This window comes from Neomonachus schauinslandi, chromosome 15 (genome assembly GCF_002201575.2).
Source record: "Neomonachus schauinslandi chromosome 15, ASM220157v2, whole genome shotgun sequence".
NCBI classification, from domain to species: domain Eukaryota; kingdom Metazoa; phylum Chordata; class Mammalia; order Carnivora; family Phocidae; genus Neomonachus; species Neomonachus schauinslandi.
In genome coordinates, this window is record NC_058417.1 from 19,005,029 (window position 1) to 19,021,884 (window position 16,856).

At 39.0% G+C, this 16,856-nt stretch overlaps 2 protein-coding genes across 2 annotated transcripts in view; one reads left to right on the forward strand and one right to left on the reverse strand.

The window, feature by feature from the left end:
• Positions 1-16,856, forward strand: part of NF1 (neurofibromin 1) — a 293,241-nt gene that overhangs the window by 203,031 nt on the left and 73,354 nt on the right.
• OMG (oligodendrocyte myelin glycoprotein) lies at positions 12,957-15,724 on the reverse strand. The gene is made up of 2 exons (XM_021704335.1): positions 15,123-15,724; positions 12,957-14,300 (listed from the first exon to the last, which is right to left on the reverse strand). The coding sequence occupies exons 1-2, from the start codon at positions 15,123-15,125 to the stop codon at positions 12,972-12,974; spliced, it is 1,332 nt and encodes a 443-aa protein (XP_021560010.1). The 5' UTR covers positions 15,126-15,724; the 3' UTR covers positions 12,957-12,971.

Genomic DNA, 16,856 nt, shown 5'->3' on the forward strand with positions numbered 1-16,856 from the left:
GGTTTTTGTTGGCTGCATAATATTCCATTGTATATATACCACATCTTCTTTATCCATTCATCTGTTGATGGACATCTTGGCTCTTTCCATAGTTTGGCTGTTGTGGACATTGCTGCTATAAACATTGGGGTGCAGGGCGCCTGGGTGGCTCAGATGGTTAAGCGTCTGCCTTCAGCTCAGGTCATGATCCCAGGGTCCTGGGATCGAGTCCTGCATCGGGCTCCCTGCTCAGCGGGAGCCTGCTTCTCCCTCTCCCTCTCTCTCACTCTGTCTCTTATGAATAAATAAATAAAATCTTAAAAAAAAAAAAAACAGTGGGGTGCACGTACCCCTTTGGATCACTACATTTGTATCTTTGGGGTAAATACCCAGTAGTGCAATTGCTGTGTGGTATGGTAGATATATTTTCAACTTTTTGAGGAACCTCCATACTGTTTTCCAGAGTGGCTGCACCAGCTTGCATTCCCACCAACAGTGTAAGAGGGTTCCCCTTTCTCCGCATCCTGGCCAACATCTGTCGTTTCCTGACTTGTTAATTTTAGCCATTCTGACTGGTGTGAGGTGGTATCTCATTGAGGTTTTGATTTGGATTTCCCTGATGCCAAGTGATATTGAGCACTTTTTCATGTGTCTGTTGGCCATTTGGATGTCTTCTTTGGAAAAATGTCTGTTCATGTCTTCTGCCCATTTCTTGATTGGATTCTTTGTTCTTTGGGTGTTGAGTTTGATAAGTTCTTTATAGATTTTGGATACTAGCCCTTTATCTGATATGTCATTTGCAAATATCTTCTATTCTGTCGGTTGTCTGTTGGTTTTGTTGACTGTTTACTTTGCTGTGCAAAAGCTTTCTGTACTCAGAAAACTATAAACTACTCATGAAAGAAATTGAGGAAGACACAAAGAAATGGAAAAATGTTCCATGCTCATGGATTGGAACAACAAATATTGTGAAGATGTCAATGCTACCTAGAGCAATCTACACATTTAATGCAATCCCTATCAAAATACCATCAAGATTTTTCAAAGAAATGGAACAAATAGTCCTAAAATTTGTATGGAACTAGAAAAGACCCCGCATAGACAGAGAATGTTGAAGAAGAAAAGCAAAGCTGGTGGCATCACAATTCCAGACTTCAAGCTCTATTATAAAGCTGTAATCATCAAGACAGTATGGTACTGGCACAAAAACGGACACATAAATCAATGGAACAGAATAGAGAGCCCAGAAATGGACCCTCAACTCTATGGTCAACTAATCTTCGACGAAGCAGGAAAGAATGTCCAATGGAAAAAAGACAGTCTCTTCAACAAATGGTGTTGGGAAAATTGGACAGCCACATGCAGAAGAATGAAACTGGACCATTTCCTTACACCACACACAAAAATAGGCTCCAAATGGTTGAAAGACCTAAATGTGAGACAGGAGTCCATCAAAATCCTAGAGGAGAACACAGGCAGCCACCTCTTCGACCTCAGCCGCAGCAACTTCTTCCTAGAAACATCGCCAAAGGCAAGGGAAGCAAGGGCAAAATGAACTATTAGGACTTCATCAAGATAAAAAGCTTTTGCACAGCAATAGTGTATTCTTTTTTTTTTTTTTTTTTTTTATTTGCGAGAGAGAGAATGAGAGACAGAGAGCTTGAGAGGGAGGAGGGTCAGAAGCGCACTCCCTGCTGAGCAGGGAGCCCGATGTGGGACTCGATCCCGGCACTCCAGGATCATGACCTGAGCCGAAGGCAGTCGCTTAACCAACTGAGCCACCCAGGCGCCCCGCAATAGTGTATTCTTTAAAATACCTATATGGAGTACATGTTCTTGATTAGATTTTTACCAGAAGACACATTGAATCACTTGCCAAGATAATAACACAGGCTATAGGTGAAAAAACCTCTCATGCTCTTTTAAACCACCATGTGCTTTAAATACATTTAGAACACTGTTTTGATCAGAAAAGAACCATATAGTTTGCTCTTTTTACTCTGTGTGTGTGCGTGCGTGCACGAGCGCGTGTGTGTGTTTAGTTTTTGTGCTTTGATCTCATCAATAACTTCCAACAAATTCATAATATCAGGCCACGATTTATAGAAAGGATAAATAGGTGTATTGAGCATATGTCTCCACCCGTTCCTAAACATGTTCAATGGAGTTGGGGCTTTGAGCCAAAATGGCATTTTTTTTTTTAAGTTAAGCTTCTTTAAAACCTCACTTTGCACAACACTTTCCAAAGCGTGAAGCAAACTAATCTGCTTAATACATTAACAATTGAGGTGGCATTTGTTTCTGTTTCCCTGACTGGTTTCCCTCAAGTAATCTGTTGGTACTAAGTTGTTCACAAGTATCAGAATTAACCTTTCTCTGGAATCGTTCCATAAGTAACTCACACTTGCCCAAAGCTAATTTCTTACTAGTAGCTGCCTAGCCAAATCTTCCTTCATTCTTTTTTTTTTTTAAGATTTTATTTATTTACTTTAGAGAGAGCAAGTGGGGGGGAGGGGGAGAGGGAGGGAGAGAATCTCAAGCAGCCTCCCCACTGAGCGTGGAGCCCAACATGGGGCTTGATCCCATGACCCTGAGATCATGACCAGAGCCACAACCAAAAGTTGGAGACTTAAACCGACTGAGCCACCCAGGCACCCCTTCCTTCACTCATAACGTTTTTTAGATCTCTCCTTTTTCTGGACTCTGAAGCTATTACTTTGACCTAATGGAAGAAACTTAGACTGTAGAATAAGACTTTTAGAGGTTTGACTTGGTCTGTCTTAAGTAGGTCGTTGTTATCTATATTTGTAAATTCAGATCAAATGGTCAAAAAACTCCTAGGAGGGAGGGATATCTAAACTGAAATCAAAAGGATGAGTAAGAGTTTGCCAGGGGAAGAAGAGGGCAAGTAGTACACCACAGAGGGCCCACGCAGCATCTCTGAAAGCCGGGTGGCAAGAGAGGGCATGATGAACTAGAGGGACAGAAAGACATTTTGCTTGAACTCTTCAGTGACAGAGCTGGAAAGTTTGAAGATGCTACTTACTGTAAAGGGAGGCAGGGGCCTGACCATAAGTAAACCATATTGAGAGTTTAGGTTGTATTCTGAGACTTGGAAATTATGAATGTTTGGGGGGTTTTGTTTGTTTAAAGGAGGGGAAAGAGCTCACCTGGTTAGATCTGTTGGGGGAACACTCCTGAATACAACTGGCCATGTGGAGCTAGCGTTAGCTAATGCAGTGTGTAGGCCTACCTTGGAGAAGCTGCAGGTTCAGTTCTGGACCACAGCAATGAAGCAAACATCATAGTAAAGTGAATCCAATGAGTTTTTGGTTTCCCAATGAATGTAAAAGTGATGTTTACCCAATACTGTAGTCTGTTAAGTGTACAATAGCATGTCTGAAATAACAATGTACATACCTTTACTGAAGATACTTTATGCTAAAAATGCTAATCATCATTTGAGCTTTCAGCAAGTTGTAATCTTTTTGCTTGTGAAAGCTCTTGCCTTGGTGTTGATGGCTGCTGCCCGGTCACGGTGCTGTTGCTGAAGCTGAGGTGGCCTTGGCAATTTCTTAAAACAAGACAACAATGAAGTTTCATGCATCGATTGACTCCCTTTCAGGAATGATTTCTCCGTAGCACGTGATGCTGTTCAATAACAATTTACCCATGGTAGAATGTCTTTCAAAATTGAAGTCAGTCCTCTGAAACCCTGCTGTTGCTTAATCAACTAAGTGTATGTCATATTCTAAATCCTTTGTTGTTATTTCAACAATTTTCACAGCATCTTTACCAGGAACAGTTTCCAACTCAAGAAACCACTTTCTTTGTTCATCCATCAGAAGCAACTCCTCATCTGTTCAGGTTTTACATGAGGTTTCAGCAATTCAGTCACATTTCAGGCTTCACTTCTAATCTAATCTAATCATAATTTTCTTGTTATTTTACCACATCTGCAGTTACTTCCTCCACTGACATCTTAAAACCCCTATAGGCATCCATGAGGGTTGAAATCAACTTCTTCCAGGGACCTGGGTGCCTCAGTCGGTTAAGCGTCTGCCTTCGGCTCAGGTTATGGTCCCAGGGTCCTGGGATCGAGTGCCCTGTCAAGCTCCCCACTCAGCAGAGAGCCTGCTTCTTCCTCTGCCCCTCCTCCTGCTTGTGCGCTCTCTCTCTCTGTCAGATAAATAAATAAAATCTTAAAAAAAAAAAAAAAAAGAAATCAACTTCTTCCAAAATTCCTGTTCATCTTGATATTTTGACCTCTTTCATGAATCACAAATGTTTTTAATGGCTTCTAGAATGGTATCTCCTTTCCAGAAATTTTTTAATTTGCTTTGTCCGGTTCCATTGGAGGAATCAGTATCTATGGCAGCTATAGCCTTACAAAATGTATTTGTTAAGACTTGAAGGTCACAATTACTTCTTGATCCATGGGCTGCAGAATGGATGTTGTGTTAGCAGACATGAAAACAACATTACTCTGATTGTCCATCTCCATGACATATCTTGGGGTGACCAAATGCACTGTCAGCAAGCAGTCATATTTTGAAAGGAATCTTTTTTTCTGAGTAGCAGGTCTCAACAGTGGGCTTAAAATAGTCAGTAAAACCATGTTGTAAACAGATGTGCTGATATTCAGGCTTTGTTGTTCCACTTGTAGAACACAGGCAGAGTAGATTTAGCATAATTCTTAAGTGCCCTAGGATTTTCGGATTTATAAATGAGCATTGGCTTCAACTTAAAGTTACCAGCTGCATTAGTCCCTAACAAGAGGGTCAGCCTGTTCTTTGAAGCTTTGAAGCTACGCATTGCTTTCTCTCTAGCTATGAAAGTCCTAGATGGCATTTTCTTCCAATAGATGGCTGTTTTATCTACACTGAAAATCTGCTGTGGTGTGGCCACCTTCATGAATGATCTGAGCTGGATCTCCTGGAGAACTTGCTGCAGCTCCTGCCTCAGCAGTTGCTGCTTCACCTTATACTTTTCTGTTCTGGAAAATGCTTCTTTTCTTAAACCTCATGAGCTAACCTCTGCCAGCTTCAAACTTTTCTTCTGCAGCTTCCTCACCTCTCTCAACCTTCATAGAACTGAAGAGAGTTCGGGCCTTGCTCTAGATTAGGCTTTGGCTTAAAGGACTGCTGTGGCTGGCTTGATCTTCTGTTCAGACCCCAAAAACTTTCTCCATGTCAGCAGTCAGGCTGTTTCACTTTCTTACCATCCATGTGTTCACTGGAATAGTACTTCTGATTTCCTTCAAGTACTTTTCCTTTGCATTTACAATTTGGCTAGCTGTTTGGCACAAAAAGCCTAGCTTTCAGCCTACCTTGGCTTTCAACATGCCTTCCTCACTAAAGTTGGTCATTGCCAGCTTTTGATTTATTTTTTTTTAAGATTTATTTATTTATTTTAGAGTGAGAGAGCATGAGTGGGGGGAGGGGCAGAAGGAAAGTATCTCAAACAGACTCCCTACTGAGCACAGAACCAATGCGGGGCTCAATCTCACGACCCTGAGATCTGACCTGAGCTGAAATAAAGAGTCAGTTACTTAACTGACTGAACCACCCAGGTGCCCTTAGCTTTTGATTTACAGCAAGAGGTGTGCGACTCTTCCTTTCACTTGAGCACTTAGAAGCCATTGTAGGGTCATTAATTGCTCTAATTTCAAGACTGTTGTGTCTCAGGGAATAGGGAGGCTGGAGGGGAGGAAGAGAGACATGAAGTGGGGGTGGGGGACAGATGGTGGGGCAGTCAGAACATACGCATTTACTTACTCACCATCTTGTATGGGTGCAGTTCTTGGCTCCCCAAAACAATTATAGTAGTAACGTCAAACATCACTGATCACAGATCCCCATAACAAATATAATAATAATGAAAAAGTTTGAAATATTGGGAGAATACCAAAGTGTGAGAGACACAAGCGAGCAAATGCTTTTTTAGGAAAAAATGGCACAAACAGACTTGCTCATGCAGGGTGGCAGCAAACCTTCAATTTGTAGAAAACACACTGTCCATATAGCTCAGTGGAGTGAAGCCCAATAAAATGAGGTATGTGTGTACAGGTGCTTCCCCGAATTCTGATTATGCTTCTCCATCTCTGATCTTTACTTCGTGATACCCTCTAGTTTGTTGACCGCTCCTACCTATTCACAGTTCATTTCTCATCTTCTCATTTTCGTATTTTCCTGCTCAACCTAGATCTCTTGGACAGCTGTTTTCAATAGTTCTTTTTTTATATCTCTTGCATTTTTCAAGAACAAAGTAGGTCATAAAACATAGTTGGTATACAGTGTCAGCATTTTGGTATATTTCTCTTTTTTGTTTTTAATACATAGTCCTATATGTTTATATCCGATAATTTTTGCTTATCTTTCTAGTTTTTGCATTTGCCACCTTTCAAACTTTAAAAAACTCTTCATAAATATTTTTATTAGACACATAATATCCTGGTCAGTGGATCATGCTTTACTTACCTCATGTCCTAATGGTAGATATTTAGCATTGTTTCCATTTTTTTGCTGTTAGAAAGGATTTACCTAGAATTTACTAGGTTATAGGTTAAAATATTTTAGGTTTTTGATCACTGCTGTGTTGGTATGGGCATATTAAATTAAGAATATGCAGATTATACCATAATGGGTATTTACCCAAAGAAAACAAAAACACTAATTTGAAAAGATATATGCACCCCTATGTTTATCAGCATTATTTACAAAGTCAATGTGGAAGCAACCCAAGTGTTCATTGATAGATGAATAGATAAAGACAATGTGGTGTGTGTATATATAGAGAGTGGAATATTACTCGGCCATAAAAAAGAATGAAGTCTTGCCATTTCTGACAACCTGGATAGACCTAGAGGGTATTATGCTAAGTAAAATAAGTCAGACAGAGAAAGACAGATACCATATGATTTCACAATGTGGAATCTTAAAAAACACAACAAACAGACGGACTCAAATACGGAGAACAAATTGGTAGTTGCCAGAGGGTAGATGAGTGAGGGGATAGGCAAAATAGGTGAAGGGGATTAAGGGGTATAAACTTCCAGTTACAAAATAAATAAATCATGAGCTATAAAGTACAGCAGAGGAAATATAGTTAATAATATTATAACATTATATGGTGACTACACTTATTATGGGGAGCATTGAGTAATGTATAGAATTGTCGAATCACTATGTTGTACACCTGAAACTAATATAACATTGTATGTCAACTATATTTCAATTAAAAAGGATGGAGAGTAGATTATAAGGGAAAAAAAAAGAGTATGCAGATTATGACCTGCTGAGTGAGGAGGCACAAACCACCTACACAGGGTTGGCAGGGAGCTCCCTCAGCATCTGGGCTTCTGCTTTGGGGAAGTGAAAACCCTGGGGTTGTTTTGATTTGATTTGTTTCAATACACTCACTCAAAGGAAATAAAGTCACAAGATTTATTACTTATGGATCCCAGAACTATTGGAGGAGGATGCACAGTGACCTGGAGGAAGGGCAGTCTTCTATCCCAGGTTACCAGCAAGCAGAAAATAGAGCACAGAGTACAGGGTAGCAAGCACCTATTACTTAGAAGGTGGTTCGGGTAACAGTCATTATCTTTTCATGGGCTCAACTCTAAGCAGTTATTTAAAAATGTGCCCCAGGAAAAGCAAAGCAGGAACTTGTGGTAGAAATCCCAAGCTCGGGTCCTTATCTAAATGTCCAGACTCTGTGTTTGTGCAGGGTTGTCATACTGCAAAATACCTAGGCAGCAACTCAAAATAGCTGTTTTCTCATCACAATTGCCAATTGCTGTCCAAAGGAGTTATACCAATATGTGAATGTAGCTGTTTCGTGGTGTCTTCCCCAGCCTTAATTTTTATTTCTTAAAAATTGCCTGCCAAATTACTAATGAGAATGGTATCATACTTTATTTTTATTTCTCAATTATTATGTGGTAGGCCGTATTCTCAGATACTTATCAGTCACCATGCTTCCTGTCTTTTAAATGTTCTGTTTATGTCCTTTGCCCACTTATCCATTGGGAACCTAAATATTTTTCTTACCGATTTTGTGAGCTTTTGATTAACAATCTCCTTTTTGGTATTCTCTTTGAATATTTTTATTAGGCTCATTGAGCATAAAGAAATTTGGGAGGTTTTTTTTTTTTTTAAAGATTTTATTTATTTAATTGACAGAGAGAGACACAGCGAGAGAGGGAACACAAGCAGGGGGAGTGGGAGAGGGAGAAGCAGGCTCCCCGCTGAGCAGGGAGCCCGATGCGGGGCTCGATCCCAGGACCCTGAGATCATGACCTGAGCCGAAGGCAGACGCTTAACAACTGAGCCACCCAGGCACCCAAATTTGGGAGTTTTGTATAGACAAACCTGTTGATTTTTTGTGACTTTTTTTTCTGTTTCTAATTTTTTAAAAGTCACCCAGAGATTTATAAATATATGTAAATTCTTCTGATGGTTTTAAGACTTCCTTTGTTTTAATGTTGTCTTTTTTAGTTCACTATATAGGTGTATCACATGAAGTGAGTGTTAAATTGGGCTGTGTTTCAATTTCCCCAGCATTCTTTATTGAGTCTTACCCTTGCCATGTGATTTGTGATTTTTTTCCTTCTCAAGTTAACAATGTTTAGGAATTTACTGTGTGGTATGCACTGTTCTGAGCATGTTGCATGAATTATCTCATTTTGTCCTCACTCCTCACAACCACCCTGTGAGAAAATGGAATTCTCCTGTGCACTGTGCTCAGATAGCACTTTCATTTCTATACTATGGCTATCTTCCTTTCTATTTTTATGACCCTACCATTCTGTCTTAATTATTAGAGCTGAGATGTGTTTTCCTCTAGAGAAAGTGTAAGATACCTCTACTGTTTCTTCTTTTTTCTATTTATTTATTTATTTTTCCAGATGAATTTAAGGGTTTCATGTCATGTTCCAAAAAGAATTTCATTGGAATATTTGGTTTAATCCATGAATTATACTGGAAATAATCTCATCTTTGCAGTATCAGTCAAGGTGTGTCTCCTGTACTTAGCCTTGATGCCTGGTACATTCCAGGTGCTGAGTAAATGTCTACTGAGTGAAGAATAGGTGAATGAAGAAATCTTTATCTATCGTCTCCATCAAGTCTCGGTTAATACCTCTCATTAATGTTTTTTAGCTTTTCCCCATTTGGTCCTACACATTTCATGTGAATGTTATTTCTTGGCATTGTAGATTTGATTTGTTGTTGCTGCCATGAGCAGTATCTTCTTCCTGGGATTTTCTAATTATTTGTTGCCAGTATATGACAAAATCATTCGTGGTTCCATATTTTTTTCATTCGTTATTTAAGGTTATTCTTTTGAAGGCATTCCCAAGGAATCCTTTGGATAGTCAGTTATTTCAGTCTATTATTAATGATTTTGTTTCTTATTTCCATGTAATTGTATCTGTTGTTCCTGTTCTAGAATTTCCCAAATACTGTTGAAAAGATTGATGATAATGGGCATTCTTGTTTTGATTCTAATTTTAATAGAAATCTAACTGCTCATCTACAGCCATACCACCCTGAATGCGCCCCATTTCGTCTGATCTTGGAAGCTAAGCAGGGTCGGGCCTGGTTAGTACTTGGATGGGATAAATCTAACTTTTACTTTTAACCATTATGTTGGCTGGTGGTTTGCAATGTATGGTATCGTTGTTTATCTAGTTTTTTTTTTTTTTTTAAGATTTTATTTATTTATTTGAGAGAGAGACAGCGAGAGAGGGAACACGAGCAGGGGGAGTGGGAGAGGGAGAAGCAGGCTTCCTGCCGAGCAAGGAGCCTGACGCAGGGCTCGATCCCAGGACCCTGGGATCATGACCTGAGCCGAAGGCAGACACTTAACGACTGAGCCACCCAGGTGCCCTGTTTATCTAGTTCTTAAAATGTATTTCACAAGGAATAATCTTACAAAAGACTTGGGATTGACTTTCATTGGACATTTTGGTGTCCGTTGAAGGAACTTGCTGCTGCTCCAGAGCATTGCTGTGGAAGAACCGAATAGCACGTACTTGTGATCTTTTAACTGAGCCAAAGAAGACATCTTCTCATTCCAATGTGATAATGAATGTTTCTGTGGCTTTCTTCTGGCTCCTTATTCCACTAATATGTGAGCCTGAATTCTGGAGGGTGGAAGAGCAGAGACTGAAGCACACACACCCTTTCATTTTATTGCTGACAGGGTGTAGAGCTTGGGTATTTCTGTATGCATGAATTTCTCAAAAGCAGTGGGCTTGGACATACGCATGTGATAATGAGCTGAACAATAGCAGCAACACTACTGCATGTAGAGTATAGGGGGCCATGACACCACGGTAATAAGGCTCTCTGCGAATTACACCATTTGGTCCTCAAGAAAAACATTGTGAGTAAGTTCTGCTGGCCTGTTTTAGGCATGAGGAAACTGTGACCTAGAGAAGTGGTAGCTTGTCCAGAATTGTACAGCTGAGAAGCGACAGAGGCAGGATTTAGGCTTAGAACCTTAGACCCCAGAGCACACACTCTTCACTGGTACTTTATCCCTTATTGCATTTGCTTTTAATTTGTGCTCTTATTTGGATCCTCTCGACTGGTGAGAAACAAAAGTTACTTGTAAAATAGAACCAAGCCTTAGGGGTGGATGGGTGGATGGATGGATGGATACATATCTTAGGAGCTTGAGAGGACTAATGCGTTTTGAAATGTTTATGGAGCCCAGTAATACAGTAGTTCTTATCTTAGTGGCAAATTTCCCAGATGTTTGACAGTGTAAACATACATAAAATACATATTAAAGTTTAGATGCTTTATATTTTGTGTAATAAATTGAAGCCTTAAAAAGAAAACATTTCATTAAAAAGAAAAACTCATTAGTTCTTGTCTTCTCTCTTCCATTAGTAATGATAAGCACACAATTTCCTTAGAAGGAAGTTTACCTAATTACTTTAAGGCTAGGTAATACCTTCTTTCTAAGGACTCAGAGTCGGTGTAGTTGACATGCTTTGTACTTGTAAATTTACTGAGTTTTTTCCTCTGCATTTTGTGGACAAATCAGTAAGATTGGAATAATCCATAGGTGCTACTAATGCTGTTATCCATAATTTCACCTTCTTGGCACTTTTCCCCGTAGTATTTCTAAGACAGCATTGTATATTTGGCACCCTCAGTGAAAGACACCTACTTGTTGTGAAACTCAGGATATGTGTTTTTTGAAACAAGACACAAGTTTGTGGTAGAGTAGGAAATATCTGGGCACTTCGCCTTTATCACCTCTGGTGAAGATACTAGATCAGTGATTGGGAGGGAGTGGGAACAGCCCATTGGGAAAGGTAGTGAAATTTAAAATCATTTAGGGGACTTTCCCAAATAACCCACCCCCTTTCTTCTCTGACATAATGAATTAGGTTTGCTGGGGCAGAGAAATGTTCAAGAGCCACGGTACTGGTCAGCACAGGAAAGGAATTGCTTTACTGAAGTTTAACAGTAATTTTTCCATAAGCCTGGTCCTTTAAAAAAAAAAAAAAGAAAAAAAAAGAGCACATTGGAGGGTTACTACTTTTCTCTCTCTCTGAATAGAAATGTTCCCAGGCCTGAAAAGAAGTCTTACCTTATTTTAAAATGTCTTAGGAAGGAGCATAAAAGTTTTTTTCTGGACTCTTTCCCAACTCTAGGAATTGCTTGAAATAGATTCTTCCTTGTGTCTCACAAATTAAATACCTCATTTGTGGCCCACCTGTTTCAGTTACTCTTTCTTGCATTTTAATCTAGCTTGTTTCAGGGCTTCTTTTTCTGACTCTTGGCTATTACGTTTGTCTCGAATTCATAAGGTGGCTTACTTTTGTATTCGTAGGAAATTCTCCATTTTCTTCTAGTTGTATCCCAGTGCAGTTTGATGTGGAATGTTAAGATCCGTCCTATGCCCAGCCTTAGTCCTGTTGTGTGTTTTATTGGGCTCATTGCCTGGTCGTAGAGATGAATCCCATCCTTTTTTCCCTTTCTCCTTGCCTTTTCCTGTCTCTTCCTTAGTACTGCCCATGTTTCTTAGACGCCCAGGATTTTATCCTGAAACTAATTTATTTTTAATTTAGGTAAGTCACATTCTGACATCTGATGTGCAAAAGATAAATTTCCCTCTCCTGTATGTAGAAGACTTTTAATTTTGTAAATAAATATTCCATTAATAAATGGTCTATTAAATATACACTAAAACTGTTCCTTTACATGTCTTTAAAGCCAAACTTTTTATTGTGTTTCCAATACTTAAATGCAAAAAACAAAGCCATTAAACTTTCCTTATTAAAATGCAAGGCCTAGTGTCTTCTAGCGTTTTGAAGAGCTTTTGTCCATTATATAATCTGTAAAGTAGCCAAGAGTTCCTCAGAAGCAGGACATCATTTAGATTTGGAACAATTATGGGTTGTGTGTAAAATAATGATGTGGCATAACCATTCATGGGGTGGAAACCACAGTATACTTTAGTGGCAAAATCCTTGGATACCTCCAACATTTCATTTACCATTAAGACTTTACCAAGGTACCCCAGAACAGAAGTGGTTAGGTCATTTTGATTCTACTAAATAGATTAAGTTGGTATGACTAGGAAGCCAAATGACACAGTTATGAGCATAGACCTTTTATTTTTTTTTCCCAGATGTTTGACAGTGTAAACATACATAAAATACATATTAAAGTTTAGATGCTTTATATTTTGTGCAATAAATTGAAGCCTTAAAAAGAAAACATTTCATTAAAAAGAAAGAAACTCATTAGTTTTACTTAATTAAGACAGTAAAATAGCAGCAAGTACCAAGACATTGTGCACTTCTTTTATTTAAGACAAGTTACTTCATTTACATCAGAGTCAGAAATGTAAGACTGGCTTTCTTGAATACTTATATAGCTTGAATCACTGGTTAGATAGGGGCATATTTTCCCAACTATACATCAGGGAAGAGTTCTTTCATTCGTTTCAAAAAATGCAGACCCTCAAACAGCCAGCATGACCACAGCATTGAGCATTAAGAGAAGTGAAGCATTTACTTTCCAAGCACTTGCCACAGAAGGTAAGCGAGTCTTTACGTTTGTGGTTGTCTCTTCCCTCCGTAAGTTAAGGGTTGTGCTTTGTTGAGGCATTTCAGAGAAATTATTTGGCATGCCACTAGTAATACTTAGGGTCATGGGTGTTGGGGATGATTTTGTTGAGCTAGTGAGGCTTGTGTTTGTAACCATTCCATCTTGGAGATGAATAGTTAGAGTTGCAGCTGCTGCTTCATGTGAATTGATGGTTTCTATGGATGTCTCTTCTGGGTAGGGCACAAAAGCCTTGTCAGTGCTAGCAAAGGTGGTGTCTTTGCTTAGAGTGGCACCAAACGTTGTTTCCTTTGTTCGATATTGTTTGGGTGTTTTGGTCACTTTGGGTTGAGTAACCATACTCAGAGAGTTAATGGTGTCCACTGTCTGCATCCCACTTACAGTGAACAAGCTTGAGGTAAATCCAGAAGGTGTGGGATATATGTTATGTTCCTTCAAAGATGATATTTGGCTAGAACAGGGAGTCCCTATCACATGGGCTTTTGTTTCCATCATCCACTTCAATAAGTAAGTAATGTTTTGTTTGTGGTCACATGACCACCTGTTATTGTAAAGGGTTATCTCTTGCAACTGAAAGAGGTGGTCAAAAGCTTGATCTGGAATGAATGTGAACTTATTATTGTGCAGGTAAAGATGTGTGAGATTTGTCAGGTTTATTAATGTTCCTGGAAGGATTTGTGTCAAGGAATTGTTAGACAGGTCCACGATATGTAGTTTGGAGGGCATATTGGTTGGAACTGTCCAAAGTTTGTTACTACTGAGGTTGAGAACCTCAAGACTTCTTAGTGTATTTTTAATGAGGACAACCTTTTCCAGCATATTCTTAGAAACATCCAGAAATTTAAGGTTCCACTGATAAGCAGTATCAGATTTGTCAAGCAGTTTAATGTTGTTGTTAGCAGCAGACATGTTCCAGAGGGACCGAGGTAACTGAGCAGGCAGGCTTTCGAGCCTGTTGTTTGAAATGTCCAGGGTCCTCAGATTGGTGTATTGGGTTAACTGGTTATGAAGATCAGTAAAATGGTTATAAGACAGATTTAAATGGATAATATTCTCTTGCAGTCCAGATGGTAATGTAGTCAAGTTTCTGCCTGAACAGTCCACATGCCTGTGCCTCTCTGTGCATATACATTGGAGAGGACAAATGCATAAAATACCAGGTGTGAGAAACAGAAGGATGAACAAGCTGGGAGACATTTTCAATATCTGATATTCCATCAAAGCCTGGAAACAAACAGATATACCCTTCTTTTAATATGCAAACACAATTAGGCATCTGCATGGGTCAGTTAGCATTAGGCAAAATTTTCAATAAACCTCCTTGTTGTTGAGTCCTTTTATAATTGTTCCAGTGATTAAACTAACAAAGCTCCCCTTCATTTATAGTCCAAATGCTTAATCCTTCAATTGGGGCTATGTGGTAGAGAGGGACTCTCTCCCCCTACTTGCTTCTGCATTTTCTCCCTTCTTTTACCATAGATAGTCTTTCTTATTTATCTTCCTAGAGCCTTTACAGTACAAAATGGCATTCTCTGCATATAAAGATTCATAATCTTAAGCTATTACTATTTTTGATAATATCCTTTCTTACTCTGATAGGAAAAAATGGCTGTCAGTCTGTTTTTTTGTTTTTTTGTTTTTTTGAAATCTCAGCAGTAATGTAATAGTCAATGTGTGTGTAGAGTAAGATTTTATTTAGATATTAAAACAATACTTTGAAATTCATCTTTGTCTTTTTAGGATAAATATATCCTTGTAAAACATTTTAAGGCACTTGAAAAATTCAGACCAACACCATACCCTTAAACCTCGCATTTTATAGTGATTTTTTTCTGTATATTTCAGTGCCGATGCTAAAAGAAAGCAATGTGGACATTCACAAAGTGAATGAATATTAAAAAGAAACCCCTCTACTGACACTGCAGCAAATTTCTGGTGCATGCACTTGCTTCTGAATATATATTCAGTCCTCACACTGACTTTTTCTTTAAAAAAGGGGGGGGGAATCCCAAAGTCAATCTTTTACTGATCTAAATAACAGCTTACCATAGTGTCGTCTTCAGCAGCAGCATCTCATTTTCTCCGGGAAACTTAAGCTTAAAGGTCGCCTTGTTCTGGAGAGTGGGCACCGCTTCTGGCTGTGGGCTGTGCTTGCCTGCTCAGCTAGCTGCATTGTGTCGCTGTGAGCTGAAGCTCTGCAACCACCTGATCAGCGCCACATAGGAGGACTGCAGAGCTGTCATTGGTGCTGACTCAAATTTATTGCAAGAGGTGCACACGCAACAAAATGGACCCCAGAATTTTTTTTTTTTAATTTACAGCATTGAGCATACCTATATATCTCTGGTTTACTATAGGATATAGTGCCTCATCCACATTAGACCTGGCCCTTACTCATTTTTGTGTATTTGTCTGAGCTCATGTTCTACATTCGAACATTGCCTCATGAAGAATTTGTGGTTCTTCTTAAAGCCTCTACTCTTTATTCTTTTTACACATTGAAAAATGTTGAAAATGAATTTGACCTTCCCTGTGGATGGTTTTCTAAGACGTTAATTTAACTATTTTTAACTCCTGCCTTTTCATGTTCTTCTAAAATGGTTCAATTGTCATGTCACTTTTTAAAATAACATAATACAATCTGTTTCATTTTCATGTGCTCCCCCAACATGGTGATTATTACGTATAATCAGCTTTTCAAATTTATCAACCACTTAAACCTTCATCTTCCTTTTTCGGAAGTACTGAGCTACTTCCATATGGTTATTTTGTCTTTATCTTTCTTTTTTTATTATTTTTTTAAAAGATTTTATTTATTTATTTGAGAGAGAGAGAATGAGAGACAGAGAGCATGAGAGGGAGGAGAGTCAGAGGGAGAAGCAGACTCCCTGCCGAGCAGGGAGCCCGATGCGGGACTCGATCCCGGGACTCCAGGATCATGACCTGAGCCGAAGGCAGTCGCTTAACCAACTGAGCCACCCAGGCGCCCTGTCTTTATCTTTCTGATACAAAGGATCATTTAACCCAGACTACACACAAGCAGGACTATATTTTTAAATGAGCATGATATGCTTTTAATTAAATTTATGGGGTCAGATATGTTTTATTTTGTCTTTTAGGTGAAGGATTTTTTTTTTCTTCACATAGCTTTACTTTGTTCAGTGAGTGGGTATACGAATTGTTTTCTCCAGAGACATCTTCGATGCTGTAGGAGTGACCATTTATTTGATTTTATGTTTTAAAAATAATAGCATCAGTTAAAGGGGGAAGTTTGGGTGGATCTTTCACTGTGGGCAAAGAATGAGGTCCCAAGGGCTATAAATAAATAATACAAAAAGATTGGCATATAAATAGAATATCTCATAAATAAAAGATACTGTATTGAATTGTGAAAAAAAAATAATAGCATCAATCTTAGATGATTTCTTCAGAATGTTTCACATTTGGTCTCACTGAGAAAGCAATTTAGAGTTTTTAAATTGCATGAAATAATGTCAAAGGCAAAACTTTTGGTCATGAGTTTTATAAAATGTGACCAGATTTATAGTAACTTCTGCCTCACTTTTTAGTGGATTGATTATATAAATAATCTGTTAAAACTCAAATCTAATTTCCGGAATAACCAGTTTACCTTAGAAAAGAAAGCAGATAGGGGCGCCTGGGTGGCTCAGTCGTTAAGTGTCTGCCTTCGGCTCAGGTCATGGTCCCAGGGTCTTGGGATCGAGCCCCGCACTGGGCTCCCTGCTCCACGGGAAACCTGCTTCTCCCTCTTCCACTCCC